General features: G+C 34.4%; 1 protein-coding gene and 1 long non-coding RNA gene across 2 annotated transcripts; one reads left to right on the top strand and one right to left on the bottom strand.

Moving 5' to 3' along the window:
- Positions 1-5,126: 5,126 nt before the first annotated feature.
- On the bottom strand, positions 5,127-6,954 carry LOC130613166 (uncharacterized). The gene is made up of 2 exons (XR_008975613.1): positions 6,790-6,954; positions 5,127-6,392 (listed from the first exon to the last, which is right to left on the bottom strand). It is a non-coding gene; the product is annotated as an uncharacterized LOC130613166 (long non-coding RNA).
- Positions 6,955-7,909: 955 nt separating this feature from the next.
- LOC130612569 (frizzled-4-like) lies at positions 7,910-9,520 on the top strand. The gene is made up of 2 exons (XM_057433901.1): positions 7,910-8,576; positions 9,087-9,520. The coding sequence occupies exons 1-2, from the start codon at positions 8,099-8,101 to the stop codon at positions 9,389-9,391; spliced, it is 783 nt and encodes a 260-aa protein (XP_057289884.1). The 5' UTR covers positions 7,910-8,098; the 3' UTR covers positions 9,392-9,520.
- Positions 9,521-15,288: the final 5,768 nt, after the last annotated feature.

Genomic DNA, 15,288 nt, shown 5'->3' with positions numbered 1-15,288 from the left:
TTAAGTTTGAGGCAGTATGTGTCCGAGAAAAGGTCATGTGATATTAGTAAAACTGATTTATGTATCACGTGGGTAAAAAGTGTAGGCTGACTAACTCTGAACTGGAAACGGTACAAATTACGCTAGGTCATCTTTAAATAAACAAAAACCTTGTCTCGCTTGATTTAGTAATTATATAGGAGAATGACCGGATTAAAGTACTGGGCAACCCAGTTCAAAAAAAAGTGGCACGAAAATTCAATGATTTTGATGTATAGTCGGGGCGAAAATCCTATACACTCTCCTCCGTCCCTTATATTTGGCTTATTTAATAATGAAATGGGCTCCGCTTCTCTCCGCAACTAGTATAGAAAGTGTTGCAGAGCGTGGGACTGAGTCCCCTAGGTTCGCAAGCGAAAAATTTCAGATGCCCCTTTCGGTTGAATCGTATAATGAATCGTATAAAAAACAAAGTTCCCACGTGCTTCATGGTAATCGATCAAACAACTTTATCTTCGATTTGAGGAAACATTTCCTGGATGTGCGTACAATATACATAGCTACAATCGTCCACAAAAATATGGATCACCATTCCCCCTCATGTTTAACAATGACCTTTTGTGGCTCAGCAGGGTAACCGATTACACGTAACATACCTTTATGAACGTACTATTTGCAAATATCTAGCTAGCTATGTTCTTTTTTTGCTGACTTTCTAAACTTTTTAGTTCTTGGTTTTTGGAATAAAATTGCCAGCAGAGACAAGAAATTTCGTGGATGATTGTAGCTAGAACAAGCTATGTGATGGGACATTCCTACAGAGTAGAATTATCTCACTCACTGTGTAGTATATGTATAGCTAGCTAGCTATAGCTAGAAAATCTGTCTGAAAGAATTTTTCTATGCTAGGTAGCTAGCTATTTTGCTGATTTTATGCCAGCAAAAATAGCTAATTTTATGCTAGCAATATTGGTAGTTTTATCCCAGCTAAGTAGTTAATTTTATGCTAGCTTTGTAGCTAGTTTTTTTTGGTAGCTTTATATAGCTAGCTATGTTTGGTCCATTTTATAACCAGCTAAAAGTCTTAAAAAGCTAGCTAGCAAGTCGACCCCTGGCTAAGTAATAACAAAATGACTAGGAGTCATTGTAGCACAGATGTTTACAATAATGTAGGAATATCACTAACACAAGATTATGTTAAACGATGTGGAATTTACAGTACAGAAGTAAACATAAAAAGTTACGAACAAACGATCGCTTTTTGGTGATCATTCTTTTACTTTCTGGATATATCGAAACTCAATCTGGACCCGAAGGAAGATTGCCGGACCTATCGAAATTACTTGGTCAGAGAGGTCTAAAAGTTTTCCACCAAAATGTAAGAGGATTTATTGTAAATATAGATGGAGTAAAAACTTTGTTATGCGATTTTAAAGGGATTGATATTCTTACATTATCAGAAACACACATAAACACTGATACATTCAACGAAAATTGTGAACTTTACCGTCTGCCGGGGTACACATTTATAAATCACAACAGAAAGAAGGGTACTTATGGTGGCGTCGGAATGTATATTTCTGAAAGAGTAAAGTGGGTACGTAGAGAAGACCTAGAAAACGAGAAAGTTGAATGTATTTTGGATTGAAACTTTTTTGAAAATTGGAAAGAGTTTTCTTGTAGATCGTTATACAGAGCCCTGGTTGGATCCAAATATCTAACATCAAACTTTAGCTCGCTATTAAACGATATGCTTGATATAGTAATTAGTGAATTAATAGAAGTTACAATCCTTGGAGACGCAAATGTTAATTATCTTAAGAAAGATGATAATAAAGAAGTTAAAGACGTTTTTGTTTATTTTGGTTTTGGACAAATTGTTAAAAAAGCAACAAGAATTACCAACGACTCTAGAACGTTAATTGACACCATTTTTACAACGCATCGAACAAACATTCCATCGCATGACGTCATACTAACTAGCATAGGAGATCATGATATGGTTGGCTACGTACGAAGAATAAACTCTGAGAAATTTAAACCTAAGAATATAAAATGCAGAAACTATTTAAATTATGACCACGTTAAAATGTGCGAAGAGTTGCGTAATATAAACTGGGAGCCGTTATACTTATGTACAAATGTAAACACTGCATGGTCGTTTTTTAAAGATAAGCTTACAAACATTTTCAACAAACATGCACTAGTAATTGATAAACGTGTAAAGGGTCGTTTATGCCCTTGGATGACAACTGATATCCGTGTATTAATGACTGACAGGGACAAAGCACTACGTTACGCTTGGAAAACCAATAAAGCCTGTGACTGGACCGCGTACAAAAAACTGCGAAACAAGTGCACAAATGCTGTGAACATGGCTAAGTTTAATTCCAACAAAAAGCTTTTAGAAAAAAATTCAGATAAACCAAGCAAGTTTTGGCAGACAATAAAAAACATCATGCCTTGCAAATCCAAAGGAACATCTTTATAGGATTGTTTTGCGCGCTAAGGCTGGTGGCCATTAGTCTAGTCCTTCCAGCCTCAATTCCCTACGACGTCCCAAATCGTTTCCCTGGGCGTCAGTCCTTTGGAACACCTTCAACTCACTCAATTGTCCAAAAGCTGTAATATGGTCTGTTGTAGACTTATAAAAGCCCTACATATAAACCTCGTGTCACCCTGTCAGGGGGATGGCCATTGGTCTCGTCCTCCTTGTCTCAATAAACTGCGTTGACCCAAGTTGTTATTTTGTCTCGAGGCCCTATTAACTTCACCCACTCCGTGTACAAGCCACCAAATACTTACTACGGCTTGCTGCAGCCTTATAAAATCCCTACACATAAAAAATAACGTGGGTTCACGCGCCCAAGGTAGACATTATGCACAAGCTTCCATGGGCTTAGTATGGCCTGTTGTAGCTTTATAAGGTCCATATACCTAAGTCACGTTATTCCACGCGCCTACGCTTCTGATCATAGGTGCAGTCCTTCCATTGTCAATGGAGTACGATGTCCAGATCCAATTTCCTCTACACCATGGCGAAAAAGATAAAATAGGACCGAAAAAATTGACGGAGATATTGTCGACGTTATTTTGACAATAAAATGGAAGTAAAATACCTATCAAAATATTTTTTTTTCGGAGCTTAACTTCCCAGTTTTCTTATCACCTGAAGGAAGACTCATTCTACATGATTTAGCAACTTTTACCAAATTTTATCTTGGTTTAGTTTGGAAAAACTATCGTATGATGGCTAGGAGTTGGCATACAGCGTCATTAATGTCATGTGGTCTCTCCAAGACACAATGTATCAACAGATTTGTGGAATACATTAAACAGAAGGAATTTAAATCTTAGAAGTATTTTCGCATTTAACAACCAGACACCTGTTGATATTAATTTTATTCTATGTCATTTATTTCTAAATATACCCGTTGCCTCCATCTTATAGATCTTGAAACGCCGATCAAGAAAATATAGGATCATCTACTTTTGACAAACGAAGCGATTGTTGTTGTCGAGAGCGGACGTGTTTTTAACTACTGCGGAAGAGGGAATTTAAATTTTGATATTTTATTTAAATTTTACTCTTTTACTTAATACTTACTCAATACTTATATTTACAAATATGGAATCTAATCAAGTGAACATAATTTCTGTGGAAATGGTGCGTGATATTTTTACAACAATGTTTCAAAAGCAACAGCAGGATATTGTTCAGTTAATTAGCAGTAATCTGAAGATCACAAACGAACAGATTGGTGAATTAGACAAAAAACTGAAAGAAATTGCATCATCATATGAAGCTATCCAAGAAGAAAATAGGACATTAAAAAATAATATTTTTGGAGCAATTGAAAAAAGGACAAAAGAGATATAGAGGAAAGCCTGACAGTGACACAAAGTTTGAATGAGGAAAGTTTTAAAAAAATGGAAGCTGGCTTACTTGAACAGACAACGAATCGTAAAGAACAATTGAGTATTTATGAGGAAAAACTACGACACTTAGAGGATAGACAAAGAAGAAACAGTTTACGTATTGATGGGTTGGAAGAAAGCGAGTCGGAGAGTTGGGACGATACTGAAAAGAAAGTGGTCAATTTATTTGAACACAAATTAGGATTGTCGAATGTGCACGTAGAGAGAGCACAACGCACAGGAGAGAAAAGCAATGGGAAAAAGCGTACTATCGTACTTAAACTGTTGGACTATAAGGATAAAGTTAATATTTTAAACAACTCGAAGAAACTAAAAGGCACCGGAATATATGTAAATGAGGATTACTCCACTTCGACGAATCAGATTAGGGCGAATCTCTTCAAGGAAATGAAGATTCATAGAGAAAATGGTAAATATGCTATCGTTCTTTATGATCGTCTTATTGTTAGGGAGTTTAAGAAATCGAAAAACATTGTTTAACGCGTTCTTATTTACACGATTTATATTTTCTTTTTAATTATCTTTTCTACTACAATGACGGAAACAAATTTTGAAAATTTGGAATTTCATCCATTCCAAACCAACGAAACCTTACTATTAAACGATGAAAATGACCCAGACTTAAATTTTTATAACTGTACATTGTCCAAAAACACTAATACAAAATATTATTCTCCAAATTCAGACAATATTTTTGCACACGCCAAAAAATTATTCCTTTTCTATACTACATCTCAACATTAGAAGCATGCAAAAGAATTTTGAGAGTTTTGAACAGTTTCTCCACACTCAGAATTTCCGTTTTAAAATAATTTGTCTCACTGAAAGTTGGTGTCGTGATGAAGACATAAAAAACAATTTAAATTTTCAATTGTGTAATTACTCGGTGATTCATCAAATTAGAAACTCTAACAAGGCGGGTGGTGGCGTGTGTGTGTTTATTCATAACTCTCTATTGTATAAAAAAAGAACCGAGCTATGTGTGAATAATAACGATTGTGAGTCTTAAGTGTAGAAATACTGAACAAAACAACAACGAACATCATTGTGAGCGTAATATACAGGCAACCTGCAGGATCAATTGATAATTTTAAAACGTTAATTGAACCTATTATATTGATCAATAAAAACACCAGCAAAGCAGTATACCTCGTGGGGGATCTTAACCTCAATACACTTGATTACGAAACAAACAAAAACATCCAGTGTTTCTTTAACTTTATATTTCAAAGTGGGTATATTCCTCTCATAAATAAACCAACCCGGGTAACTAAACAAAACAGTAATTGATCACATCATAACAAATTCATTTTGCGACAAATAACTACATTCAGGTATTATCAAAACAGACATCTCTGATCATATTCTCGTCTTTATCACGTCCAATACAAACTTTGAGAAACAGTCAAGCCATGTAAAAATAAAAAAGCGAAAAATAAATGAAAATACAATAACATTATTTAAGTATTTATTGGCTAAGGTAAAATGGGACGACGTGGTAAAAGCAACGGATGCAAATTTCGCATATGATAGCTTTCTGAAAATTTTTTTAGAAAGTTATGATGCGGCATTTCCAGAAGAAATTAAGTTTATTAAAACCAAAATATTCTTTAATTCCTGGATGACTAGGGGCCTCCAAAAATCTTCCCGAAGAAAACAAAAACTATATGAAAAGTATTTAAGAAAGAAAACCTACAGGAATGAAACACTGTATAAAAATTATAAAAAACTTTTTGAATTGATAAAAAAGCGTGCTAAGAATTTTTACTTCAATGAACAAATTAATAAATACAAACATAATGCAAGAAAAACATGGAATATCATCAAGGAAGTGATTGGTAAAATAAAAATTAGAAGTAATAATTTTCCTTCAAAACTTGTAAATGACGAAAATGAAATTGAAGAACCATCTTTGATAGCTGAAGAATTTAACAATTTTTTCACTAAAGTGGGGCCGACCCTGGCGTCGAAAATAGGTCACAGTGCAAAATTCTTTAGATCGTATTTGTCATATCATGATAATGAAATAGAGAAAAAAGAGCTAAGTGAGGAGGAACTAGAAGCAGCATTTCATTCTTTGCAAATCAACAAAAGTCCTGGCTAAAATCTCCACTACTGCATATATTTAATTCATCTCTAATTACAGGCATTGTTCCTAAAAAGTTAAAAATAGCTAGAGTTGTCCCAGTCTTTAAAGCAGGAGAAGTTTGTAAAGTATCTAACTACAGACCAATTTCAATACTCCCTTGCTTCTCGAAGATTTCAGAGAGAATCATGTACAACAGAGTTTATTTATTCTTGAACAATAACAATATTTTGTATAATAAGCAATTTGATTTCAAGCAGGTCATTCAACTGATCACGCAATCATTCAGTTGAGTCAGGAAATATTTCAAGCCTTTGATGAGAATAAATTTACAATTGGGGTCTTTATTGATCTCAGCAAATCATTCGATACAGTCAACCATGAGATCCTATTAGAAAAACTAAAATATTATGGCATAAGAAATACATATCTCGCATGGTTCAAGAACTACCTCTTCGAAAGAAAACAATATATTTCTTATGACGAAGGAAATACTAACTACAGGATTATAACATGTGGAGTACCTCAAGGGTCAATTTTAGGACCACTGTTGTTTCTTATCTATATCAATGATATATTTAGAGCATCTAGTGTCTTAAATTCAATTTTATTTGCTGATGATACAAATTTATTCTTTACTCATAAAGATATAAACGTACTTTTTGAAACTACTAACCTAGAATTGGCTAAATTGGCTGATTGGTTTAAAGCGAATAAATTATCCCTTAACACTTCAAAAACTAGATATAGCTTTTTTCACAAACTTAGTAAAAAAGATGAAATACCTCTTAGGTTACCTGGATTAGTTATTGATCATGTAAACATAAGAACAGAATATTCAATGAAATTTCTTGCAGTTCTCCTAGACGAAAATTTAACTTGGAGAGAACATATTAAATTAGTGGAAAACAAAGTTTCCAAAAGCTTTGGAATCTTATATAAAGCCAGTTTCGCTTTGAATAAGAACTGCTTAAGAAGCATATATTTTTTCCTTTATACACTGTTATTTAAACTATGCAAACATTGCATGGGGTAGCACTAATATAACAAAATTAAAAAAACTGCACATTCAGCAAAAACATGCCAGTAGGATTATATTACGACAGAACAAATGTTCCCATTCTAGACCATTGCTAAAAGAACTGGGTATTCTTAATGTATGTCAGCCAAACATTTTTCAAGTCCTTATTTTCATGTATAAGTTTAAAAATTTAATAGCAATTTAAATATATTCATTACATTATTTAAGAAAGTTTAACATAAATATCCAACTACATTTTCAGGTAATAATTTCCTTCAGCCAAAAATCATATCTAATGTAATAAAATTTTCAATATCAAACCGAGGCCTTAAAATCTGGAGCATGCGTCTAAACGATGAGATAAAAAGCATTCCATCTACAAAACAATTTAAAATTGCACTAAGAAATCAGCTGTTACGAAGTAATAACGAACAAGTCTTCTTCTGAAACAACACTACGTGTGATAATTAAACGCTTTCTTTTATTTAACATAACATTTAATATTTTATTAAGTTTTTAATTATCAATTTTTATTTGACGCTCTTTTTAATGACGGCTATGTAAGGTGTGAGATGATAAGACTGCATAGTCTTCTACTTACTCCTGCCATTTTATTAAATATAAATTTCTTTTGGCAAAAAAAAAAAAAAATGTGACATACTATATTTGAATTTTAAGTTTTAAAGAATTACGAAAATAGATACAATGTGGTCCCCCTTCAGATTTATTATCTTAAAAAGCCTATTAGAAATAACGTCAAAATTTTAAAGGCCTATGAAAGCAATGACAAAAGGAAACGCGTCAAAGCTTAAAAAAAAACCGCAAAAATCTAAAGTTGCTTGTTTTACTAAATTCATGTCCCTTGTTGTATTTTCATAAACAACTTTTCTAAAGTGACAACATGGGAATATGAAAGTCTCCACACATCCATTTAAAGATATTGCATGTAGTGCGACGTTACAGTTGTTGGTAATTTTTTGAATGATCCACTCTGTACAATATAATTACATATTAAAATTAAGCAATCAGTATTTATTACAAATAATTGTTGGTATTACGAAGACAGTGGAAAAATGGCAATATTTAGTCAACAGTCAATCATATTACTGTTCCTACACTGTTACATTGCAACAGGCCAAGCAAGATATCGTGAATGTGAAAAGGTAAATACTTCAGTGTGCAGAAATTTGAATGGTAATGGATATGCGTACACATCCTTTCCGAATTTTCTCAACCAATCTTCACAACAACAGGCTGCAGCAGATCTAAATACCTACAAACCATTGATTACTTCTAATTGTGCTAAAGAATTATTGTTATTCCTGTGCACTACATACATCCCTATTTGTCAACCAGAATACACTTCGTTTCGCATTGCCCCATGCAAATCACTGTGTCGAAATTCAAGGCGTGCTTGCGAACCAACGTTAAAGAAATCTGGATATGAATGGCCTGAGAATTTAAATTGCAACAAATTTCCAGAACAAAATGAAGGAGTATGCGTGACGTTGCCAGGAGAAATTGCCCCTCAACGCCAAGTAACAAAATCAGGTTAGTTATTTCAAACATTTCGATCTTATAAGTGATATGGTATACTGCGGTTAGGGTCTCCTTGATTCGAATTGTTTGTCAATTTTTGATCTCCCGTTTTGTATGTCGTATACTACACCCAATGATGCATAGTGTTTCAGTGACTTGAGTTAAATTGTTTATTTTTTATATCTTTAAAATGCTTTTTTCGTGATGAGAAAATGACATAATGCGCATATAAGTCGCCATTCATACGATTGCCACTTGGACCTACCGGAAGTAGCTCTTGCTTAGTATGAAAAGAAGTAAACAGAAAAAGAAACTTGACCTCATTGTCATTTAAATACGTCAGTGCTTTCTTGCTTAAACAATGAGGATTTTTGCTGGTGTAAAATTTTCTCACAGATGATCATATAACCCTCAGGCGTTGTTTTTCAATGACTTAAACAGTTATGTAAATGATTTTTAAATTGTTTTTAACTTTTATATTTTATGAAATATAATAAATTAAAAAACTTTCTATTTTTTTAGGTTTTGTCGAAGTACAAAAAGGGGAAAAAATCAATTTTGAATGCCCACATGGCAGAAAAATCTACATAAGGAAAGTTCGTCTCCACCCAAAGCATCATAATTGTTGCCAAGTATTATCAAAAGCAATCATCTCAAACATGTGCAATGGAAAAGAAAAATGTTCGTTTACTCTAGACGAAAAAGTATTTAAATATTCATGTCTTGTGGATGTCAATAAACTTCTTTCAAAATTCAAATGCGTCAGGTCGAGTATAACTGTACCCACCATGACAAGAATTCCAACGTGCAGTAACGAATTATTTTGAGCAATAATTTCTACTTGTTTATGTGTTTGTCTTCCTTTAATTTAGACTTACGCTTATCCTAATTAAACGAAATATATTAAAAGGTATCAACGTATTATCATGGAAAATAAATTTTAATGTATATTTCAATGATTTATCATTTTAAACTGGATGAACTTCATAATTTTTAGGGGGCAAAACCTATCGCAAACGGTCAACTAGATTTCAGCGTTTATCTCCTAAAAGGTGGCTGTTCACATTACAACCACCTCTAGACATGTTATCTGGCATAGGCAACAGGCTACAAATTATTTTAGTTATTTTAGGTGATTATAGATGTCATGTGACAGTTTTCTTTCGTTTTGTAAATATTCCTAGCTATTTCCGTTTCCAAAGAGAATGCGTCCTGTTATTTTTAAAAGCCAGCCGTTGAGAGAGAGAGAAAGAGAGAGAGAGAGAGAGAGAGAGAGAGAGAGAGAGATAGAGAGGGATATGTATTGGCACTTTCGCAACTCTATTTATGGCACTTTCGCCACTTGTGTGGCACTTTTATCACTCATATGGCACTTTCGCAACTCATACGGCACTTTCACCACCTTATTTATGGCACTTTTACCACCGCGCCTATGGCACTTTCGTCCCCTGGCACTTTCGCAACCCGAGGGCTCCCTACGCGCATGCGCGGATATCTCGTTTGGCAAATTTTTAAAAACATAAGCGGGGACATATATTTATTTCATTCTGCTAGCAGCTTTTGACCAACTGTTTATACTGTTTTTAGTAAGTTATTGAAGTTATTTCTTATATTAAACGTCTAACAAACTTTGTTGTAAGTTAACACATATTTCTCTATGGTTTATAGTAGTTTGACTTTACAGCGAGCAACAGAAAGCTTTGCTACCAAGCTAGCTAGAGCTGGCTCATCTAATGAGCTGTATTGAAAATACACATATTTCTTCATGGTCTAAAGTATTTTGTCTTTATAGCTAGCTAGCTAGCTAGCTAGCTAGCTGAGAAATAATACAGTCTCACTTGTCAGTGTCATTATTGACAGCAGGCTTTAACGTTAAGTAGTAGTAGTATATATATATAGCTATATATATAAGAGAAAAATTGCACTGGAAATGTTATTTCTCTCAAGTATATATTATCTTTTTTGTTTCTTGATCATTGCAGTGTTCTTAAAGGGAAATATAAATGTTAGGTATTGCCGGAACTATACGTCTGACGTTTTCTGAAAGAGGGTGCCGATAAGCCGCAAACGCCGAGTTCGGGCGACTTTTCAAGTGAAATTGGCGGCTGTCCCCCAAACCGCCCGCACTTTAAACTCGCCGGGAACATTCCCGAAATGCAATTCCTTGTAATAAACCATGCAGACGATGATTGGGAAAAAGGCGCTTGAAGAGAAAGGAGGTAATAAAGTTTATATAAACTTTATTAACTCCTTAACTTTATTATAAAATAAACTTTTTCAAAAACCATCAAAAACAGTTCTTCTAAGAACTTTGCTACCACATAGTAAGTTTATTTTAATTTTTAAAGTTTTCTTGAATCATATATTATTGTTGTTGTTGTTTTTTTTCGGGCATTGTTCGGGCCTATGCAGGGTGTTTCGGGCGAATACTTGAATTTTTTTCAAAACGCCGAACTCGCTTGAATACACCCGCACTTTTTACAGCGTATTCGGCTTATGGGCGCCCTAGTGTTTTCTGATAGCTACCTTCTCATCTAAAAACCAAGTATATATGTTTTTACGTATGTAGTTCAGTTCCTGAATTATGGCACTGATGACAGCATATAAATTTGTCAAAAATAAATTTGCAGAAAATACTAAGTAATTCTTAGTATTGAAATAAGTCGGATTGGTTCTGAATTTAACATGTGCTTTATAACAAGTTTTTATAACACTAAGGTTTGGAAAAATTGAGAACTGATCCGACCTGTGTTATCAGTTACCCCAAGTTGACCGAGGTTTTGAATAGTCGAGAATGGTCGAAACGGTTCGGCTTCTACCACCGCGGGTCGGGTCAGGCATTCTTTTTGTCCTGCTTTCTGCGAAAGCAGTTATCGCTAGCCATGCCATGATGCAAGTAGTATGTGTTATCTTGTGTTGTCTTGTTATTTCTACTGTATTTTTAAGGTATTTTTTTCAGCAGTGATTGATTGTTCCACCTATCTGATTGGTTAACGTTGTATTTTTGTCTGTAGCTAGCTATCTAGTGACTTATTTTACTAGAGTACTTAAGCTTGCTAGATTTCTTTGTTTATATTTTAACTATGGGCTCTTCTAACATGTGTCTGGCATGTGAAAAAGATGCTAGTGAGCTACAACTTTCTACAAATGCCATTTTCCATTGAGTTCTTCAAACAATAGTACAATAGTCAGTGATGGACAACAAGGGTTATAAAATGAATCTTGAATTCTTCCAGTCAGAATGTCACATGGTACAACTTTCAGTTGAGGGAAAGCATGGACCTTTCACAGTCAAACTCTCACAGAAGAAGCTTTAATTATTCAAGAACTACAATTATATATCTGAATTAAAGTAAGACTAAATTAGCAAAAACACACCTAAAACTACACAATATGACAGGTTTGAAGTTAAAACACAAAGATTCTACAAGAAATTCAGCCCCTATTTATAAAAAGGTGACTGCGTGAACAGCGTGTTTTCCCTCAATTCATAATGGCTACACTAAAAAATACAGACATGTATTTGGTTGAAAAGTATCACGTCCCCCCCTCCCCCCCCCCTCTGGTTTGTACACAATAAAAATTGTTTTTGATGTACACATAGAAAAAAACTTCACTGTCATAAGTTATCAAACGCCAGCTCACTTTAAATTTTTTCTTTTAGACAACATAAGGTTAAAAGAATATTTTTAAAGTCTTTTATTCATCTTTTACTTATGTTTTGTAAGAAATTTTTGATTAGGCCACTGGCGAAAATATGTTTGGTTAGCATCATTTCTAATTACAAAAGTGAGTCGGTCGGTCGTGTAAAAATTTTTCCTGGAAAATTACAAAAATACTATATTTCGAAGCCATATTTTGTTATTCGTTTTAAATGTACGCCAGCTGTATTTTTAGCCTTCATTTCAAGTTTGATTTTTATCAGTCAGTGTTGTTCCCATGGTTTTCGCTTGTATTGTCGTATAAATGCGAAGCAGAGAAATATAGCACTGAGTAGTGCAGCGCAGTCCCCTATCGAAATAGCATTCGGACATAACGACTGTAATTCGGAGGACCACTGAAAAGGTAAATGGTGGATTTTGTTGTGTGTTGAAGTTTGTTCGTGGATTGTTTGGCTTATTTTTTACAAATTTACTGACTCCCTGACTCGACTTTCGCCTTTCAAAGTGAGTCGGTGGGGTGACTCTAACCAATTATATTTTTGAGGGTGACCTTAGCATGTGCAATGATCTAGTGACTCATCTAGACAAACTTGTTTCAGAACTAGCAAAGCAATTATTGCCTCACCTATTATCTCATTTCCCAGAAATGGGCATGTTTGCATGCACAGGAGTTTTCATATGCTTGTGTTGGTGTTTTGTTTTCTTAAAGAGCTCAAATTTTATAAAGTGTTTATGATCCAGCTTTCAGTTGGTATTCTGTTAATTTGAAGACATGAATATACAGGTGCAAATCCTGTCTGGATCTTCTATTTAGTTTTTATCAGACCAGTGTTTATTTAAGAATACCAAAGGCAATATATATATATGTTTTTAAGTGTACTTTTTGCTATTAAAAAGTTTTACCATGTTTCTGGTTGTTATTTTCTATAGGGCAACCTTTATTGCTGACCCTAGTTGACCAGATCCTTTCTAGTCACTATGGGGCAACTTTTGTTGTTGACCCAAGTTGACCAAAGCTTCTAGACAGTCAACACAAAATGTTGCCCCATAGTGACTAGAGGGTGTTTGGTCAACTTGGGTCAACAATTAATGTTGCCCCATAGTGACTAGAGGATGTTTGGTCAACTTGGGTCAACAATATGATATGTTTAGAGAACACACAAAGATCTGGCGTTTGTTCTAATTTGACTCTGCAAGAGTTTAACAATGGCTGCTGGGAAGGAAACATGTTCCGGATTCGTGTAAAGAAACATAAAACAGCTAGCGCTTATGGAACAGCTAAATTTTATCTTCAGCGCCATATTTACGATTACATGAAGATTTTCGTGGATAGCGTAGGAAGTCAAGTTATTGGACAAAGTCCGTACCTTTTTGTATCATTTAATGGTGGCCAAATGGACTCTGGACAAATTAGTCGGCAAATTAATGCTTCTTGGCAAAAAGCTGGCGTTTACGGCGGCGACAAGCATGCTCGGAACTTGACATGCACAATATTTAGAAAATCAGCTTCAACAGCGGTCCTAGAGCATCACCATCAGGGGTCGAAAGACGTGGCTGATTTGCTTCTGCATTCAGAGAAAACACACAAAAAAAATATTACGATGTTCGTCGAAGAGAGTCCGGAATCGAGTCCTGTTCCTGAAAAATCTTGTGTTGAAGCAATGACAGCCCAAGACGGAAATGGTCCACTGATGAAATTAAAGAAGTTGAACAAGTTTTTTAACGCGGAAATTAAGAAAGGGTTGTGTCGTTGAACCTAGTCGTGGAAAAAGAAAGTCATTTTAATTTGTTGTGTGGAAATCCGAATCGTATAATATACGATAAAGTTCGATCATTATGCAAAAAGATAACTCTTGATCCCAATCAAACTTTGGGAGGGATACCAAAAGAAACGCTGGCGGAAAAAATAAAGAGATACGATGATACTGCAGGTTGCGATTTGCAAATGGTCGCTGAAGTTCCTGATGATAAAGAACTTGAGTCCTACTAAGCATAAATGTTAATTAAGGCATTGACTTTATATAGCTTAAGCGCTTGAACATTTTCCTCCCTTAAATTTTAGGAATGTTAACCTCGTTTATCCTTGATGTTCTGTGATTTCCAAAGCTTTTCAACAATAACCAGGTCAATTTAATTTATGTGTATTCGATGGAAAGATTAGGTAATGCACGTACGTCTCTTGGTTTTAGTTAATTTTCAACTTTACTTTGCGTTATTCACCTGTATTTTTTATGTAATTCGTTTTCTCGAACCATTTTTTGGTCCTCCTTAAATTAATTTTTTCCAATAACTAAATCTTTTTAGTGTCTATGTCTAAGAAAATAAATGTTCGAAAAATGAATACCGGTATGTAACGTAGCCACAAGTTTGGAAAAAACTATTCTTAAATAGTTCTCTTTACAAATACATCAACCTAATAAGCCGAGTTATTAAACAAGAACTATCAACAAGGTTAAGTCAAGCCGACATACGAAATTTCTTTCAGTGAAACTTTATGGGTTGTAACAATTGTAAGTTTGCCTTAACTGGAACTAACATCTCATTTTTGTCTAAATTCGAATTAACGAAAGCTTCGCTTAAGTCTTTAACTGTTTTCTCTGGTCCCTTGGGGGTTCGAGTTCCAGGAAATAACTGTATATATAAAAATTTCGGTTCTATATACCATTAAGTCGCGTTTGGTTGACTGGCGAAAGATTTCACTTATCCAATGTAACATTTAGTCTTATCTATTTTTTTGAGTTAACGCTTTATGTATTCTCTATTAGTCAGTTAGTCTCCGTTCTTCCTTTGTGACGCCTAAGTGTTAGAACTAGGCTAACGCAAGTCTTGGCTACTACTTCTGTTGGGAAATTGCCTGTTAATGGGATTCACACGATAAGTTTTTTATCGAGCGCTCATAGCGTTTTTATATAGGACTTCTAATACTGGAAGGCACTCCACCCTAAAATAAATTTTGGACGTTAGGTAGACTGCAAAGTTAAGACTCCTTTACTTGTTCTTATAGTAGATATTAATAAACATTGTTAACCCTTCGCTACTATTTGTTTTTGCTAAATAATACA

Source organism: Hydractinia symbiolongicarpus, chromosome 10 (assembly GCF_029227915.1).
Source record: "Hydractinia symbiolongicarpus strain clone_291-10 chromosome 10, HSymV2.1, whole genome shotgun sequence".
NCBI classification, from domain to species: domain Eukaryota; kingdom Metazoa; phylum Cnidaria; class Hydrozoa; order Anthoathecata; family Hydractiniidae; genus Hydractinia; species Hydractinia symbiolongicarpus.
Note: the sequence above shows the minus strand (reverse complement) of the source record. Positions and strands in the feature narration are given on the sequence as shown.